The 16,616-nt window shown below is 34.9% G+C and overlaps 1 protein-coding gene across 3 annotated transcripts in view; it reads left to right on the forward strand.

Moving 5' to 3' along the window:
• The first annotated feature begins 12 nt into the window (after positions 1–12).
• Positions 13–16,616, forward strand: part of LOC107038097 (low-density lipoprotein receptor 2) — a 64,700-nt gene continuing 48,096 nt past the window's right edge. For all 3 annotated transcript variants that reach the window (XM_015256978.1, XM_015256977.1, XM_015256979.1), the window contains exon 1: positions 13–116. In XM_015256978.1, coding sequence (XP_015112464.1) covers positions 14–116 — 103 coding nt within the window. In that variant the 5' untranslated portion in view covers position 13. The remainder of the gene's footprint in view (positions 117–16,616) is intronic.

The following is a 16,616-nucleotide window of genomic DNA, read 5'->3' on the forward strand; positions in this document are numbered from 1 at the left end:
TTTGGGGGTGGATATGGGGCGGCGGGATCCACCGGGTCGGCTCCTTGTGGCCCTGTCATCGGTGCTACTCACGTTTTGTGTCGTTGGGACTTGGGGACATGCTGTGTCGACGGAATGTAAGTTTTTTGGATTTGTTTGTTTGTTTTGCGGGGAGGGTGGGTCAACAATGCTGTGGGGTCGGGTGTTGTGGAATTTGAAGGGGGTGCAGGGGGAAACGTGCTCGCACTGTTAGAAATTTCTTGAAATTTCAGGCACAGCATCATCTGGATTTTCGATGTGAGGGTGAACTCAATTTCGAATGCACTGGTAACAATTTTTGTCTGAAATTTCCGGTACACTTTCTGTGAAATTTTTGGCAAATTTAATTGACAGTGAAATGTGAAGGGATTTCGTCACTGAAAATTCGGAATTTCGTGGAAAAATCAGAGAGAACTGCAAATTTCAGCTCCATTTTTCTCTGAAATTGAGTAGAAAACCAGGAAATTTCGGTAAATTTAAATGAATGCGATCTGAATGCGATTTAGGGGGGAAAAAATCATGAAATTTTAGATTTCATTGAAAATTCAATGTGATTTGGTACTGAATATCCATAGTAGATTGGAAATTCAAATAAATTAAGGAACTCTCGTCTTTATTGTAGGAATGATAATTTAAATCAGGTAAAGACTCATTAAACACTCCCTATTTAACAAATTATAGAATGTACATTCGCCCGTATATTGTAGATTCTTGTAAGTACAAAGATGTGATTCCAAGCAAACAATTTTGGGATCAATATAATTATGTGTCTCAATCGGTTGAGTGCTTTCGCCCATTATGCTGCTTATGCTGCTTGAAATACTGGAATTTTACTGAATTTTCTGTGAAACCTGAAATTTCATGACTTTGTTTTCCCTAAATCACATTCAGTATCACTGTCCTGAAAATTAGTAGTCAATTGTCCATGAAATTTCATTTTTTTTCAAACAGTGTGAAAGCGTTCACTAAATTTCTCATTTATCTTGAAAATTCAAGAAAATAGGGGTTTTCGTGGTGAACAATCATTGATTTTTCAGTGAAATCTTGAGTTTCCAAACTCATCGTGAACATTGAACATCACATACTATACCATTTTCAATAAATTGAGAATTCAGAAAAGTTGTTGCCTGAATTTTCAAAATTTTCTAGTTTTTTCAGTGCCGTATGGACCTGAAAATCGATAATGAGGGTGAACAGGCCAATTTCTAGACGGTTAGGGGGTAACAAAGTGCCGCCGTTTCCTCGAAATTTCCAAACAAATTTCCTGCTCAAAGTCATTCATATTTTTCGAACCCAAAGCACATTGATCTGCATTATTGCCTCCTGCAGATTAAGATGCTTCGATTTGTAAAATAATCACTAACTTTCGGCAGGAAATTTGTTATAAAATTTGGAAAATTAGCGGCATTCTGTCACCCCTTAAGGGAAATTAGAGTTTCGTGGTAGGATCTTAGATAAAAGAATCACCTAAATGGTGATATCATGGCTTCCATGCCTTCAAGAATGTTTTAATTAGCAGAAAAAAATTATTTGAAGTAAAAATTACGAAGCAAAGTCTTATTGCCTTTATGAATGTTAGATTGGTTTTTGGAGGGAGCTAATATTCCATTCCACTGGTTTAGCCATTTGTTCTATGATGAATATGTAAATTAATTCGATCACTGGACGGGTTCGAACAGTAGTCTGTCCACCCCAAGGTAAATGATCCTACGCTCGTGTAGCTAAGGTGAGCACATCATCAGTCCAATATTTCTATTGAAATGAGTGCAAAGATGCGATATTTTAAATTAGATATCAGAAAGTAAAAACTTCAGAATTAGAATGCACTTATATTAATCATGATAATGACTATTTTTTAATAAATAATCGTCCGTAAACGTGGAAAGTCCCATGTCCCTACGCTCGCTCATTTGTCCCCATGGACGTTTGACACATGTCCCTATCCTCGTCTCGTGATTTGAATGATATGGAAAGATTATATCCGAACTAATTACATCGTGAGTATCCTGTTTGGGATAAAACAACATTAAAAAATATCTCGAGGCACAAAATTATATTTCAATTGGACAGTCCAACCATTTAAATGATTTTTTCATCCGTTTAGTCCGTTACCAGTTGACAGTTGATTGCAAAACAAGCACAGGATCAATGCCATTTCCATTGTACCTATTCTTTTAATTGCCGACATTTCTGTAAAATATTAAGATATTACTATAATTTATGAAATTTATTGTTTTTTTAACCATCCGAAACCTCAGTCAAGGGATTTTAATCCCATCTTACTATTATAACGAAGATATCAACATTTTCAAATTGTGAGTTTCTCAACTTGCGGCTTAAGAATTCACTGTCGTAGCACCGGTTGATGTGAATGGGATTTTTCTCTCTTATTCTTCAATAAATCACTGTTCATTGTTGTCTATAACTCTCCTTATTGACTAAAATAATAACTCCAATCGTATTTTACTCTTGACAGACTCTTGGGACTGTCAAAATGATTAAAATGTTATTGCTCACATCTGAACGAGCATAGAGACAGGGACGAGCATACATTCACCTTATAATGAAGAAAAAACGGAGCATTGGCATCACATAGTGAACAAGAAACAAATGAAAACACAATGGAAAATTCACTCTGTTTTCATTTGTCTTCAATTTATCATGAGACGCGAAAGCTCCGGGTTTTCTTCGTGATAGGCCCCCTGGGGATCTTGGGCAAACTGTTCAGTTTTCGAACGCATAAAAGTTGTCAAATATCAGTGATCGAACGAACAATCTTCACCAATAACTTGAATATGGTGAAGTCTCATTGAATTTATGAACATTATACTGATTTTCAAAGCGAACAAATATTCCATTCCACTGGACGACGCATTTCTTCTACCATAAATACGTGAATTAATTCATGAAGACAAAAATTTCCCGAAGATCGTTCATGAAAATAAAAATTCCCCGTTGTTTTTCCGTATCTTCACTTGGAAATGCCTAAATACAACATGAATGACAATCATGTGATCCGAATACCACAATTTCTTGTCACGATAGAATGATTCCCGTATATTTCGCTGTCTCAACATTGAGATTATTGTTTTTGAAGTGAATACATTTTTGCGCCCCTTTCCGCTCTTCATTTCCGCATCCGCTGTCATTGTAGCGGACATCGAGTACGACAGTTTCGAATTTATCCCACGTTCCTCCCCTATTTGGTACGAGGGTGAAATAACAATTCAACGTTTTTCTTGGGGATTTGAGACCGAGAGGTACATTTCTCGCGATTTACGGGGGATGTATTCTGCTTAGAGCTTGAGTGGTGTGCGGTGACTGTCCACTCGCTAAATTTATCGCTGAGTGAACTTGAAGGACGGAATATAGTTGTGATGCACAATTAAACAAGTCATATTTTTATGTCTACTCGGGGGATGTAGATCGTTCAAGGTATTTTGAGGGAGTACACCCACAGAGATGACGCATTTAAGTCAAGTAAAATAATTGATAAAATAATTATTTTGGTAATGAAGCTGTTTCAGCAGAAATTAACAAAATAATAGCAGAATATTCGTCAGTGGAAATTTCAATTTAGAGGATATTCAAGTGTAGGAGAGTCAAATAATCATATGTACAGAAGAGATGGCGCATTTAAATCAAGTAAAATAATTGGTAAAATAATTATTTTGTTTATGAAGCTGAAACTAGCAGAATAGTCGTCAGTAGAAAATTCAATTTAGAGGATATTCAAGTGTAGGAGAGTCAAATAATCATATGTACAGAAGAGATGGCGCATTTAAATCAAGTAAAATAATTGGTAAAATAATTATTTTGTTTATGAAGCTGAATCTAGCAGAATATTCGTCAGTGGAAAATTCAATTTAGAGGATATTCAAGTGTTGGAGACTCAAATAATCATATGTACAAATGTTTTTTAAGTGCGAAAGAGTTTGTACTTATTTAAAAACATTTGTACATCTCTAGATGCGCCTAAGACAAATTTTCTGCTGTCGAATCTTTCGCTAGTTTCAGCTTCATATTTTGTTTTTATTCTTCATGATCGTAATGGAATATTGTATTTGGAATAAAACATGTGAAAGCATGTAACCAGACACATATCTGTCTATATTATAAAAATCCAAATCGATTTCTCGTGATGAAAATTTGGTAATCGAAATTAAGACTCCAAAATTAAGGGTCATGAGGGTCACAATAAGGGCCAGAAGGGTCAGATTTAAGGTCGCGAGGGTCAGGCGATGGGTTACGAGGGTCAGTAACTTAATGAACTTGATAAAAATAAAGAAAATTAATAAACTCATGGATTTATTCCAGTGGAAATTGTTGGATTATGTGAAATTAACAAATCCTGCAATAACATTAGTTTATTTGAAATGAATCCTCTATTTATCTGCAAATGTAATTCATATAATTCGGATAAACAATTCCTTTGGGTGCACGCCAGGTTTTTGAACGAAGTTCTTGACGTTATGTTTACTAATTGGTGTTTACGATGACTCAATCGCAATCGGCGATGACTATATGTTGAATGCTGGGGTTCATCGGAAGATTCAGACTTGCAAAGCGAACTCTTTCTTGGACCCAAAAAATGGTTCATTTGAAGCAAATAAAAATCTTTATTTTAATTTTTTTACCTGATTCAAAACGAGTTTAATTATATCAAATAAACAAATTATTCATTTTAAATAAAGAGGTCATATTTGAAGAGAATAACATTTTCGTGGATTTGGGAAGGAAAATCGAAATTATGTTTCAATTATATTCACGTGTCCTAATAATTATTGCATTTTTCTCTTTTACTTTTTATGAGTCAATTTCAATCTTAAAGTGATGATAAATTATTAGTATCAAATAAATTTTTATTAAGTTCGACAGACAAATGTATTTGATTCAAATAAAGAATTTTTTTAATATACGAAAAATCTCCATTTATTATTAATGAAGAATTCATTTGGATCAAATGAAGCTCTATTAATAATTCTAGAAAACATTCATTTAGTATAAATGAAACCTCAAATAGAGAAAAGTTTTTAATCTGAATAAAAACTCAATTTCGTATTGTTCAACTAAAATGATTTGTTTGATTCAAATAAACTTTATTTGATTCTAATAAATTATATTGTCAATGTACACAACATTTTCTCAAACTTTGCTCGTACGAACCTATCAGTTTCTTAATTTTACTTTTTAATTTATTTACATCAAATTTTTTTAAACCAATGAACACTTTTTCAATAACAATTTTTCCCTAAAATCGAATAATTTCAATTTATCAAATGTTGTTATCACTTGAAAAGAAATTGCTATATCATTCATGAAATACATCTTGAGACCCCGTCCAATATACGTGAATATTCACATGTTCACAAAGGAGAGGGTGATAAAATGGACCAGTTTTTTATCATCAATAACTCGAGATTGGCAGAGCGCAATTAAAAGATTTTTTGTGAAGATATTTATAGAGAAGTCTTGAGAAATCAGTCACAGGGATTTGGATCAACTTGACGAAAGGAACTGCTATATCATTCATAAAGCTGATCCAATTGGCAGAGTGAAATTAATCTTTTTTTCTCATTTCGAAGGTATTATTTTTTTAGACTTCAGAATAAGACCTGATTCTTCCAAATCGATCCATTCGACCGAGAGATACTGATAATTGCGGACGGTTTATTTTACCTCATCCTGTCCTACATTTGCTGCAAACTATTAAAAAAACATTATTTCTGATTGATATAGTAGATTTGCATTCAGAGTTTATGCAGACATCGGAGAAAAGGGAGAATGAGGGATCAACAACGGACAATTATAATCCAACGATTTTAGAACAGCGAGTTCAGAGTAAAATAGAACATTCTTGGAATTCCTGGACATATTTAAGAAAAATTCTTCAGAAATTAGATTAAAATCGCCGGAACTAATTATAGGCCCTAGATAATGTTTCATTTAATTTCTTCCCTCGTGTATATCATTCCAGTGATATTCTAAATATTGAGAGGAGTCTAGTATCACTCCGTTCTCGAGATGTCTCCTCCAAAGAAGAATAAAAGCCTTTTAGTAACCAAAGCCGAGGGAAAAAATGTTATTGAGATAAATACGCGTGCAACACAATTCCTCATTCTTTCAATTACATAAACAGAGATCAGGGATAATAGTTCATGGAGCAATTAGCCGGTCTTGTTGGGACATTAAGACAGGTGGAGATGGTAACCGAGGACGGTAGAAGGAGCAGAAGCTCTAATTAAGGTTAACACAGTGCTGAGCTTTTTACCAGAGAGAAATATGGAATGGAGAATGTTATAGGAACCTGGACAAAGAGAAGTGAAGCCGCAGGAAAGAGAGTGAATTCTGATATTATGAAAACGATTTTAAGATGAGATGTTTTCGAATGAAATGACTAGGTGGGTTTGCTTTTGGTATCGGTCCAGCCGCCGAAGAGAAATTAATTGATAAAAAGGGAACGAGAGAGGAGATGGAGTTGTTTCCTTATTAAAAGATTCTTTTCTCTTAAGCGGATACCGCACTGAAATTCCGAAATCGAAGGGGAGTCTATCGTGCTGATGAATTTACTACTTTAGTTTAATGACGAACAAGTGGGGTATTAGCGCTTGTATTGCATATAGTACAGTTATTTTTAAAAATAGAATGTTATATGAATGAGTTTGTCTCACGTATTGTAATGTCCAAATTTGATGATTCAGAATTTCGGTGAAAATCTCGATTTGCATTTTTCAAAAAACATTTTCAAAACTGAAGCGACGGCCTTCAATTTCTGCGTTGTCACTGAAAACCATCTGCAAAAGACCAATATTTGCTATGGAACGCTGAATATTCATGTCGAGATGCTCGGGAAATATGAATTTTCTCTGAAATTTGATAGCATGGTTCGACAATTTTGTGAGTAGAATTGAATATTGATAGCCTCGACGGATGAAATTCTCTGCGTTTTCACGCTAGAATATTCTATCCGTGTTGGAATTTTACTGCAGTATCATGAAATCCGAGGAAGAATTTCATTTTCTATTGAAGATTCAGCACGAATATTCAGTAATAATACTGCGAGTGCTACAAAATTATTGATTAATTTCAGATAGGTTCGTTGCATAGCGAAGGAGGTGTCACATTTTTCAGAAAAACAAAAAAAATTTTTTTAAAACTAGACACTTTGGCCGAATCACGAACATATTTTTTTGACTGGAACGAAAAGTAAACGAAAAAGTCACACTTCGGCCACTCGCTAAACGTAACATCACTGTCAAACAATATTGTTCGACACATGTGAGACAGGAATTTTCAGCGCGTGTGATTGGCAGCCCTCGGCTTCGCTCGGCCGCCAAATTCACACTCTTGGGAATTCCGGTTCACTCGTATCGAAATATGTATACTATTTCTTCACAATATCTACACTGTTAGAAAAAAAAAATGAAATTTCGTGGACAGTTCATCAATTTTCAGGACAGTTACACTGAATGCGATTTAGGGGAATAAAATCCTGAAATTTCAGGTTTCACTGAAAATGCAGTAAAATTCTGGAATTTTAAGCGACGTAAAGACGAGAATTCCTCAATTTATTTGAATTTCCATTTTTTCACGAGTTACGAACAATATTTTTCATCACGCTGTGACGAAAAGTGTACTTTTCGGCACGTTCCGCGTGCCTAAAAGTTCACTTTTCGTCACAGCTTGATGAAAAAATAATTTCATGAGCTGAAAACAGCACGTACATTCCCACAATTCATAATATATTTCAGACAAGAAATCGGTATTTTAAAACTACAAAAGATCGAAATGCAAAACAAACAAAAAACATGCGAAATACATTGTCCAAACAATAACATGAAAAACAATCATGATTTTTCAGAAATTCCGGATTTCCCATAAATTTGAAAACTGTGAAGTTATGACCATGAGAGTTATCATCTCATAAAAAATAATTTAGTTTAGGTTGTTTTCACACTTCTATAGACAGCTCCAGCATCCCACGAACATTACCACGACAATAAATAATAATTATTCAGCAAAATGGAATTACCTGGACATTTAGATTGTCGAGTATGTTGATTTACATGAAAATAAATACCCGCTTTCAATATTTGTTCGGGAAAAATACTGGGCCGGCTGGTGGTGCGGTCATTGATGGACCGCACGGTCTGACAAACGAATCGATTTGTATGGGATTTTTTTCTGACACAGTATAAAGCGGCTTGGAGAGCACAAGAGGAGAGAAGCATTCTACGAATTCCTCGAGAGCACAAAACAAATAGGATTATTCTGCTGGGTATTCTCGGAAAACCTATTTGAGCGTTATTCCAAACGCCAGGCGATAATTAATCGGAGGCAATGCACGGAGTGAAATTATGGTGCTCTGCGCTTTCATCATTCATTGCATTGACATTTAATCCGCTCTGCGTTGCGCAAAGACGGGTTGGAATAATTTCAATGGGAATGTGAGGTCTTTCATTCGCTACTCGCTGTTTAATACGTCAGATCATCAAAAGGTTGAAATTTATGTTGAGTATATGGTAACAGAAATAGTCGTGAATGGAGAATATTTATTCTTTACGTCAAGAACATTAGTCTTAATCATCATACTTATGGATTAGTAGACAGGACGCGCGCGATGATCTACTGCATCATTTGCTTGCGGGAAGCTTCCTTTTCTTTATTCAAATTTCAAATGTAATGAATTTTCTACACTCGTAGATGCATTATAAAAATGAACGATACATGGAAGAAACTCATTTAATGATAAAGACGCATAATGAATCTTGAATCATTAAGAAAATTCGAGAATTTTCTAGAAAACTGACGAATTTTCGAAATTTTTTTTTGAATGAAAAAAAAACATTTTTGGAGAATTTTTTAAGGAACTGGGAATTTTCTCGGTTTTCTAGAATTTAGAATCTCTATTCAAGTTAGAAAATGGAAGAGAATCAAATCGAATCAAAAATAATTTTTTCCTAAATATGTTCAGGGATTCTGTCGTTTGTCATTGACTAGACACGACACACACACCTTGCAGTAGTGTAATGTAGATGACTTCATTTATTTGTGAGAAGTTTCCTTTTCTTCATTTAAATTTCAAGTGTATTGAATTTCATACACTCACAGATCCACTATAAAAATGAATGATACGTATAAAAAACTCAATGATAAAGATGAATAATGAGAATGATCATCAATCATGATCGATCAATGATAACGATGAATAATAGTAATTGTTGAAAAATGCGGAAGTGTTATGAATCGATTCTCTAGACAAGTGAATAATTTTCTAATTATTTTTCGAATGCAGAAAACCAAGAATTTTGTAGAAATTTCTAAGGATTGGAGAAATATTCTCGATTTTCTATAATTTAGACTATATCCAAGGCAAAGAATGGAAAAGAATCAAATGAGATTTATGAAATTACATGATGAATGAAAATCCACAAAGGAAGTATTAATCAATTATGCGCATGATAAACCTGAGAGAATTGACAATTATGACGCAAAAAATAATTTGTGAGTTTGAAGAATTTGAAAATACCGCGTGTTTTCTTCGCAACTAACTTCACGCGACTCATTGGCCAGTCAGAATTGGGAATTAGCGTCCCGCAACTTCGATATATTCCAATATAAAACAACTTTTCGTGAGAACACCCTGTAAACCGCGATTCTAACCTCGCTTCGCTCGGTTTGATCGCGGCTTACGGGCCTTCTGACGAAAAAGTGCATTCATCACACGGTCCAAAAGTATTTTCTGACGAATGTGATGATAGGCCTCGCCTTCGGCTCGGCCTACAAAGCCACATTCGTCAGAAAATACTTTGTGGACCTTGTGATGAAAATAACTATCACGAAACGTTCATCTTTTATAGACCGTATAGACAGGATAGAAAATTGCATGAGAAAATTTCGGATAATCAGTCTCATTCGAACTACATTTTGCGAACAATTACTTTTTAACATTCTCTTTATTGATTTATTGAAAGCCAAATGATTAAATAAAAGACACTTTTCTTAAGAGCAATTAGACTCAGTTTTTATAAAGACGTGTTCTCCCTTCTCAGAAAGAATATCGAAGTCACAAAGGCCGAAAGACCATAGCCTTTTCATTATGGCTTCTGTCTCACCAGACTTTATCGGATGTTTGTATCATTTAGTAAACATTCGAATGGAGTTTCGTCGTCAGACCCCCCACAGACGGGTCTCTCCAGGAAGAGTGATCTTATAGTTTAACCCTAGTCTGGTCACGGGGTGGTCCGCGGGGAAGTGCCGCCATGTTATTAGGCCCGAACGTTGCCAAATTCACTCTACACTGCCCGGGCGCGTTTAGCGAGTTTCCGGCAACGTCGCGTAACAGGCACTTTCATTCAACATGGGAAAAAATAATTCCTCTGTGAGAAAAAAATTGCTTTCTTCAGGAATTTCGAGAATTATGTTGTTCTGAAACTACTCTAATTTTTTAGATACTTTAATTGGAAAAGTCAAATTTTTTTGAATTTTTTCGATCATCAATTCAATGGCAATTCAAGAAAAACGACGGGCTGCGGCGTTTCCCTCATGTGGTGACCAATCTAGGGTTAATAAACCCAAGTTATATCGTTCAATAATATGACCGAATTGTTCTCGCTCTTTCCAATACTCTTCTTACAAATGACTAATGAAAATTATTGGAACTCGGAATGTGTAATTTGAGATATTTGAGGCTACCTATACCTAACGGTTCAAAATAAACCGTTAACTCTAAACTCTCAAACAATAAAATCATTGCACGATAACCACATTGGATCACTGATCACATTCTATGGCATTGCCCGCAGTACAATCAGCAGAGAACTAAATTAAAAGAACAGCTAAGATCAAAAAATTATTTCCCCCCCTGCACTACAAAAAAATTCGTAGAGGGTACTGAATTTAAATATGTAGGGCAGATTTGTAATTTTCTAAAATAATGTAATGTTAAGGTTTAGAACTAAAAAAAAAAAATTATAACAAAATAATAAAAATGTTAACGTACTGTACGTCGAAAAATCAAAATGAAAAAATCTGAACCGGTAAATCAATTGTGCGTAAATAATTTAAATTCAGAATTGAGTCCTTTAAACAATAAAAAAAAACATTCTCTAATCACACGTAGAAAATTTCTCAACGAATAAAAATCACTCAAGTACTTGAAATTGTATCAATGCGTTATTTATATATAAAAATGAGTAAAAATGTGTCGATCGATCAACTCTACTCACAATAAAAATAAATAAAATTGCTAATAATAAAAACTTAGCTATCCGTAACCACAAATTGCGATTCTCCCGAGATGATATCAAATTTCCGCCTAGCTTTCACCAACTCATGCCATACTGATCCCTCATAACTCCAAATTAAGTACAATATCATCAACTTTAAAACCGTATTCCCTGTATGATGCAGTGCAATCACGAAACCATTATTTCCCCCTTTTAAAATATCAAGAAGTCACTCCCGTCGGGATTTAATGGGTACTTTTTTTTTTCTTGAGAAAGTGGTTAAACTAAATTCGTGGAGACAATTTGATGGCGTACGTAGAGCACTGAGGGTGAGTGCTGAGGGAGACAACATTGGAGTCGTAAATTGGACGCCTCATTATACTTTGTAATGCAGAGCGATCGAGATTTTGAATTAGTATAACTCCCGGAGGAATATTCAAAGTCCAATTTGCGACTGCATAATTGATCCAGCATTATTTGTTCATTCAAGTTTTTTTTTTGCCTCCGAACGGGAGTTTTTACAATTTTTTCTCGGGTCTTTACGTTTTTTTCCCTTGAAATAATCGAAATCTTCTGTGCTATATGAGGACAAAAACAATTTCCCACTTGTTTTCGTTGTTAATATCTTTTTCCCTAGTTCATTGCTAGATCGATACTTCATGCATGTCAATTTATTAAGCTGTAACTATTTTTATAAGGCGTGGATGGATTTTTATTAACTCGCGACATAGTGACCCTCAGACCTCCTTAAGTTTTTGCAAATAAAACGTAAACACGCTTACGTCAATAACTTTGTAGAGGACGGTACGTGCAATTCGTAACACGTGGACTGTTGGGTATTGACGAGCCGGCGGCAATGAAATGAGTGTGCAGAAGTGTATTTTATAGCCAGCGAGGGGAGATATTTATGAGGGAATTATTCGTGAACAGATGGCGCACTGAGTGCCTTTTTCCGATCTTTGCACAACTCTTTTCCGATGGTTTAAATTACCGATAAGTCTGTAAATCGGTTTAACACCGCCGGCAATGTAGAATTGTCAATTCAGAGTGTTTTTATTTATTTATTATTATTCAGAGTGTTGTAATTTTTTTTTTAATTCATGAAATAGATGCAGTTGAATTTTCTATTTTGTGAATTGACATTCAATTCGAGATGAAATTGTTCGAGGAATTTATTTCTCATTTTGGAAAATCAAAGAATTTAATGTAGAATCGTCAATGCAGTGTTGCAATTTATTGAAATTCATGAAATAGATGTATTTGAATTTTCTGTGCTGTGGATTGGAATTCAATTCGAGATGAAATTGTTCAGGGAATTTGTTTTTCATTTCGGAAATTCAATGAATTTAATGTAAAATTGTCAATGCACTGTTGTATTTTTTTAAATTCATGAAATAGTTACATTTGAATTCTCTATGTTGTGGATTGGAATTCAATCCAAGATGAAATTGTTCAGAGAATTTATTTTTATTTTCGGAAATTCAACGAATTTAATGTAAAATTGTCCATACCCTGTTGTAATTTTCTAATATTGTAACTACCATACCAATATTAACTTTTTTTATAGTCATTAATCTTAAGGAATCTATATCTTTCAGTTATTGGATTCTGTCGTATTTGAAATTGTCCAATTTTTCTGCCTTCGACGTTTCCATTTTTCTCTTTAATTAATTTTTACCCGTAAAAGTCATCATTCCTGTCAAGTTATTGCTGATCAATTTCGTTTTTATTACTTTTGCTTGCTGGGATTTCTCGGAGTTGATAAGAGTTCATTAACGTGCTTTCCGGTTCTTAATTGATCTTTCACTAGATAATTTTATTCTCTAAATGAGATCGAGACATTCGGGGTTGCTATAGGGGTTGGTACATAGCTTCTACAATATTCAACTCTATAAAATTGAAATTTCGTGAAATCATTTCTTATTTGCTTCAAACAATTGATTAACAAATAATTTCTTATTTGATTCAAACAATCAATTCATAAATAATTTATTATTTGATATCAAATAATTAATTAATTAATAATTTCTTATTTGGTTCAAACAGTTATTATTGCCTTCATTAACAACATATGAGGACAGAAAAACCCAATAACTGACGAAAATGCGATAAATTAATTTATTTAGAATGTCCTCCGACAATCCAGAGGGACTGGCTTTTGGGTGGTATGTGCCCACCAATGAAGAATCATTCTGTCTTTGACTTTGACTCATAGCAATGTCGTGTTTCTGAAATTCCAATAGAACTTTCTACCGACTTCGCTAGGTTTTTCAATGAAATTCTTTCGTACATGTTATTCTGACGTAATAGATGAGAACCCTGGTATCCTTAACTCGTTTTTCGTATTTAATTCCGTATTTAAACTCCCTTAAAACCAGGGATAGCCTAATTTGTAATATTTTATTATGGTTACTATTGTAGCCCTTAATTAGATAACATCACCCGTGAAATTTGTTGAGTACTTAAGGATAATCGGGCGAGGAGGAAATGTAGGAGGTGAGACGGAGGGGTTTCTATTGCTTTCCTGCAGAAAACCAATCGCTGAACAAATAGTATATTTCGTTACGAGTGCGGAAAAGAGTTTTCTGGCTCGTAGGAGGTTTATAGCACGAGCCGAAGGCGAGTGATATAATCCCACGAGCTGAAAAACACTTTTCCCACGAGTATCGAACAATATTTTTCATCACAATGTGTGGAAAAGGGACGTTTTAGCCACGCGAAGCGTGCCTAAAAAGTTACTTTATCGCACAGCGTGATGAAAAAAATTTTTCCTATTCGGATTCAAAATTCAGAGCTGTGTGAACTTGGGGTCGAAGTTTGATAAATCGATTGTTTTTCTTATAGTATCGATTGTACTCAGTGAGTACCTGAATGTACTACATTCATTTTCATTTTTACCCCGCACCCCTAGACGTAAGGGGTGCGGGAAAAATCGTGCAGCGTCGGAAATGAAGGAACGGAAAAAATTTTCATGAGCAAGGATTCAGCATGGATAGTACTTGTATGTACTATATTTTTACATTTCATTTATCAACCCCTTCAATACTTTACCCGCTTCTAAAATCTTAAATATATGAAGGACGTCAGGAAAACACAGATAGCTTCTAAATCGGTAGTACTCGTTGGTAGCAACGAAAATGATTCATTATTATTATTATTATTATTATTATTATTATTATTATTATTATTATTATTATTATTATTATTGTTGTTATTATTCTCATCAAATCACGTGATTCCATTTTTATCAACCGTAAAATCATCGTAATGGATTCCATATGTAGTTCGTGAAGTTTTGATGTGGGTACAAACGTCTCATCTTCCATACTTCCACTCCCATCGCAGTACAAACGGAACAATTTACTGTACATGATAATGAGACCAAGTACAAACCATTCAGAGCTTCAAAAACAGTCGTAGATTATTCAGAAAAATGGTACAAACGTTTTTCTGAATTTTATTGGTGTTTAGTGACGTGTAGGTGTTGGTACAAATGTCCTAAAGTACGGCAAGATTTTTTGGCGATTTTGTTATCGCGATTATCTCGGAAACTATGAGAGATAGAGCCTTAAAACCTATTCCATTCGATTCCTGAGGAAATTTGGGTTCCGTATAGGCAGATGGACGGCTCAGAATTGCGTTTTTCCACTTCCTACACCCTATACAAGATGAATTAAATTAATTTTTTTTGGCACTTTCGTTTTTCGCGATTATCTCGGAAACTATGAGAGATAGAGCCTTAAAACCTATTCCATTCGATTCCTGAGGAAATTTGGGTTCCGTATAGGCAGATGGACGGCTCAGAATTGCGTTTTTCCACTTCCTACACCCTATACAAGATGAATTAAATTAATTTTTTTTGGCACTTTCGTTTTTCGCGATTATCTCGGAAACTATGAGAGATAGAGCCTTAAAACCTATTCCATTCGATTCCTGAGGAAATTTGGGTTCCGTATAGGCAGATGGACGGCTCAGAATTGCGTTTTTCCACTTCCTACACCCTATACAAGATGAATTAAATTAATTTTTTTTGGCACTTTCGTTTTTCGCGATTATCTCGGAAACTATGAGAGATAGAGCCTTAAAACCTATTCCATTCGATTCCTGAGGAAATTTGGGTTCCGTATAGGCAGATGGACGGCTCAGAATTGCGTTTTTCCACTTCCTACACCCTATACAAGATGAATTAAATTAATTTTTTTTGGCACTTTCGTTTTTCGCGATTATCTCGGAAACTATGAGAGATAGAGCCTTAAAACCTATTCCATTCGATTCCTGAGGAAATTTGGGTTCCGTATAGGCAGATGGACGGCTCAGAATTGCGTTTTTCCACTTCCTACACCCTATACAAGATGAATTAAATTAATTTTTTTTGGCACTTTCGTTTTTCGCGATTATCTCGGAAACTATGAGAGATAGAGCCTTAAAACCTATTCCATTCGATTCCTGAGGAAATTTGGGTTCCGTATAGGCAGATGGACGGCTCAGAATTGCGTTTTTCCACTTCCTACACCCTATACAAGATGAATTAAATTAATTTTTTTTGGCACTTTCGTTTTTCGCGATTATCTCGGAAACTATGAGAGATAGAGCCTTAAAACCTATTCCATTCGATTCCTGAGGAAATTTGGGTTCCGTATAGGCAGATGGACGGCTCAGAATTGCGTTTTTCCACTTCCTACACCCTATACAAGATGAATTAAATTAATTTTTTTTGGCACTTTCGTTTTTCGCGATTATCTCGGAAACTATGAGAGATAGAGCCTTAAAACCTATTCCATTCGATTCCTGAGGAAATTTGGGTTCCGTATAGGCAGATGGACGGCTCAGAATTGCGTTTTTCCACTTCCTACACCCTATACAAGATGAATTAAATTAATTTTTTTTGGCACTTTCGTTTTTCGCGATTATCTCGGAAACTATGAGAGATAGAGCCTTAAAACCTATTCCATTCGATTCCTGAGGAAATTTGGGTTCCGTATAGGCAGATGGACGGCTCAGAATTGCGTTTTTCCACTTCCTACACCCTATACAAGATAAATTAAATTAATTTTTTTTGGCGATTTCGTTTTTCGCGATTATCTCGGAAACTATGAGAGATAGAGCCTTAAAACCTATTCCATTCGATTCCTGAGGAAATTTGGGTTCCCCATAGGCAGATGGACGGTTCAGAATCTCCGTTTTTCCACGTCCGTCACCCCATACAAGATAAATTAAATTAATTTTTTTTGCGATTTCGTTTTTCGCGATTATCTCGGAAACTATGAGAGATAGAGCCTTAAAACCAATTTTGGGTTCCCTATAGGAAAATGGACGGCTCAGAAGTATGTTTTTCCACGTCCTACACCCTATACAAGATAAATTAAATTA

This window comes from Diachasma alloeum, unplaced genomic scaffold (assembly GCF_001412515.2).
Source record: "Diachasma alloeum isolate Michigan unplaced genomic scaffold, Dall2.0 Dall_scaffold_00277, whole genome shotgun sequence".
NCBI lineage: Eukaryota > Metazoa > Arthropoda > Insecta > Hymenoptera > Braconidae > Diachasma > Diachasma alloeum.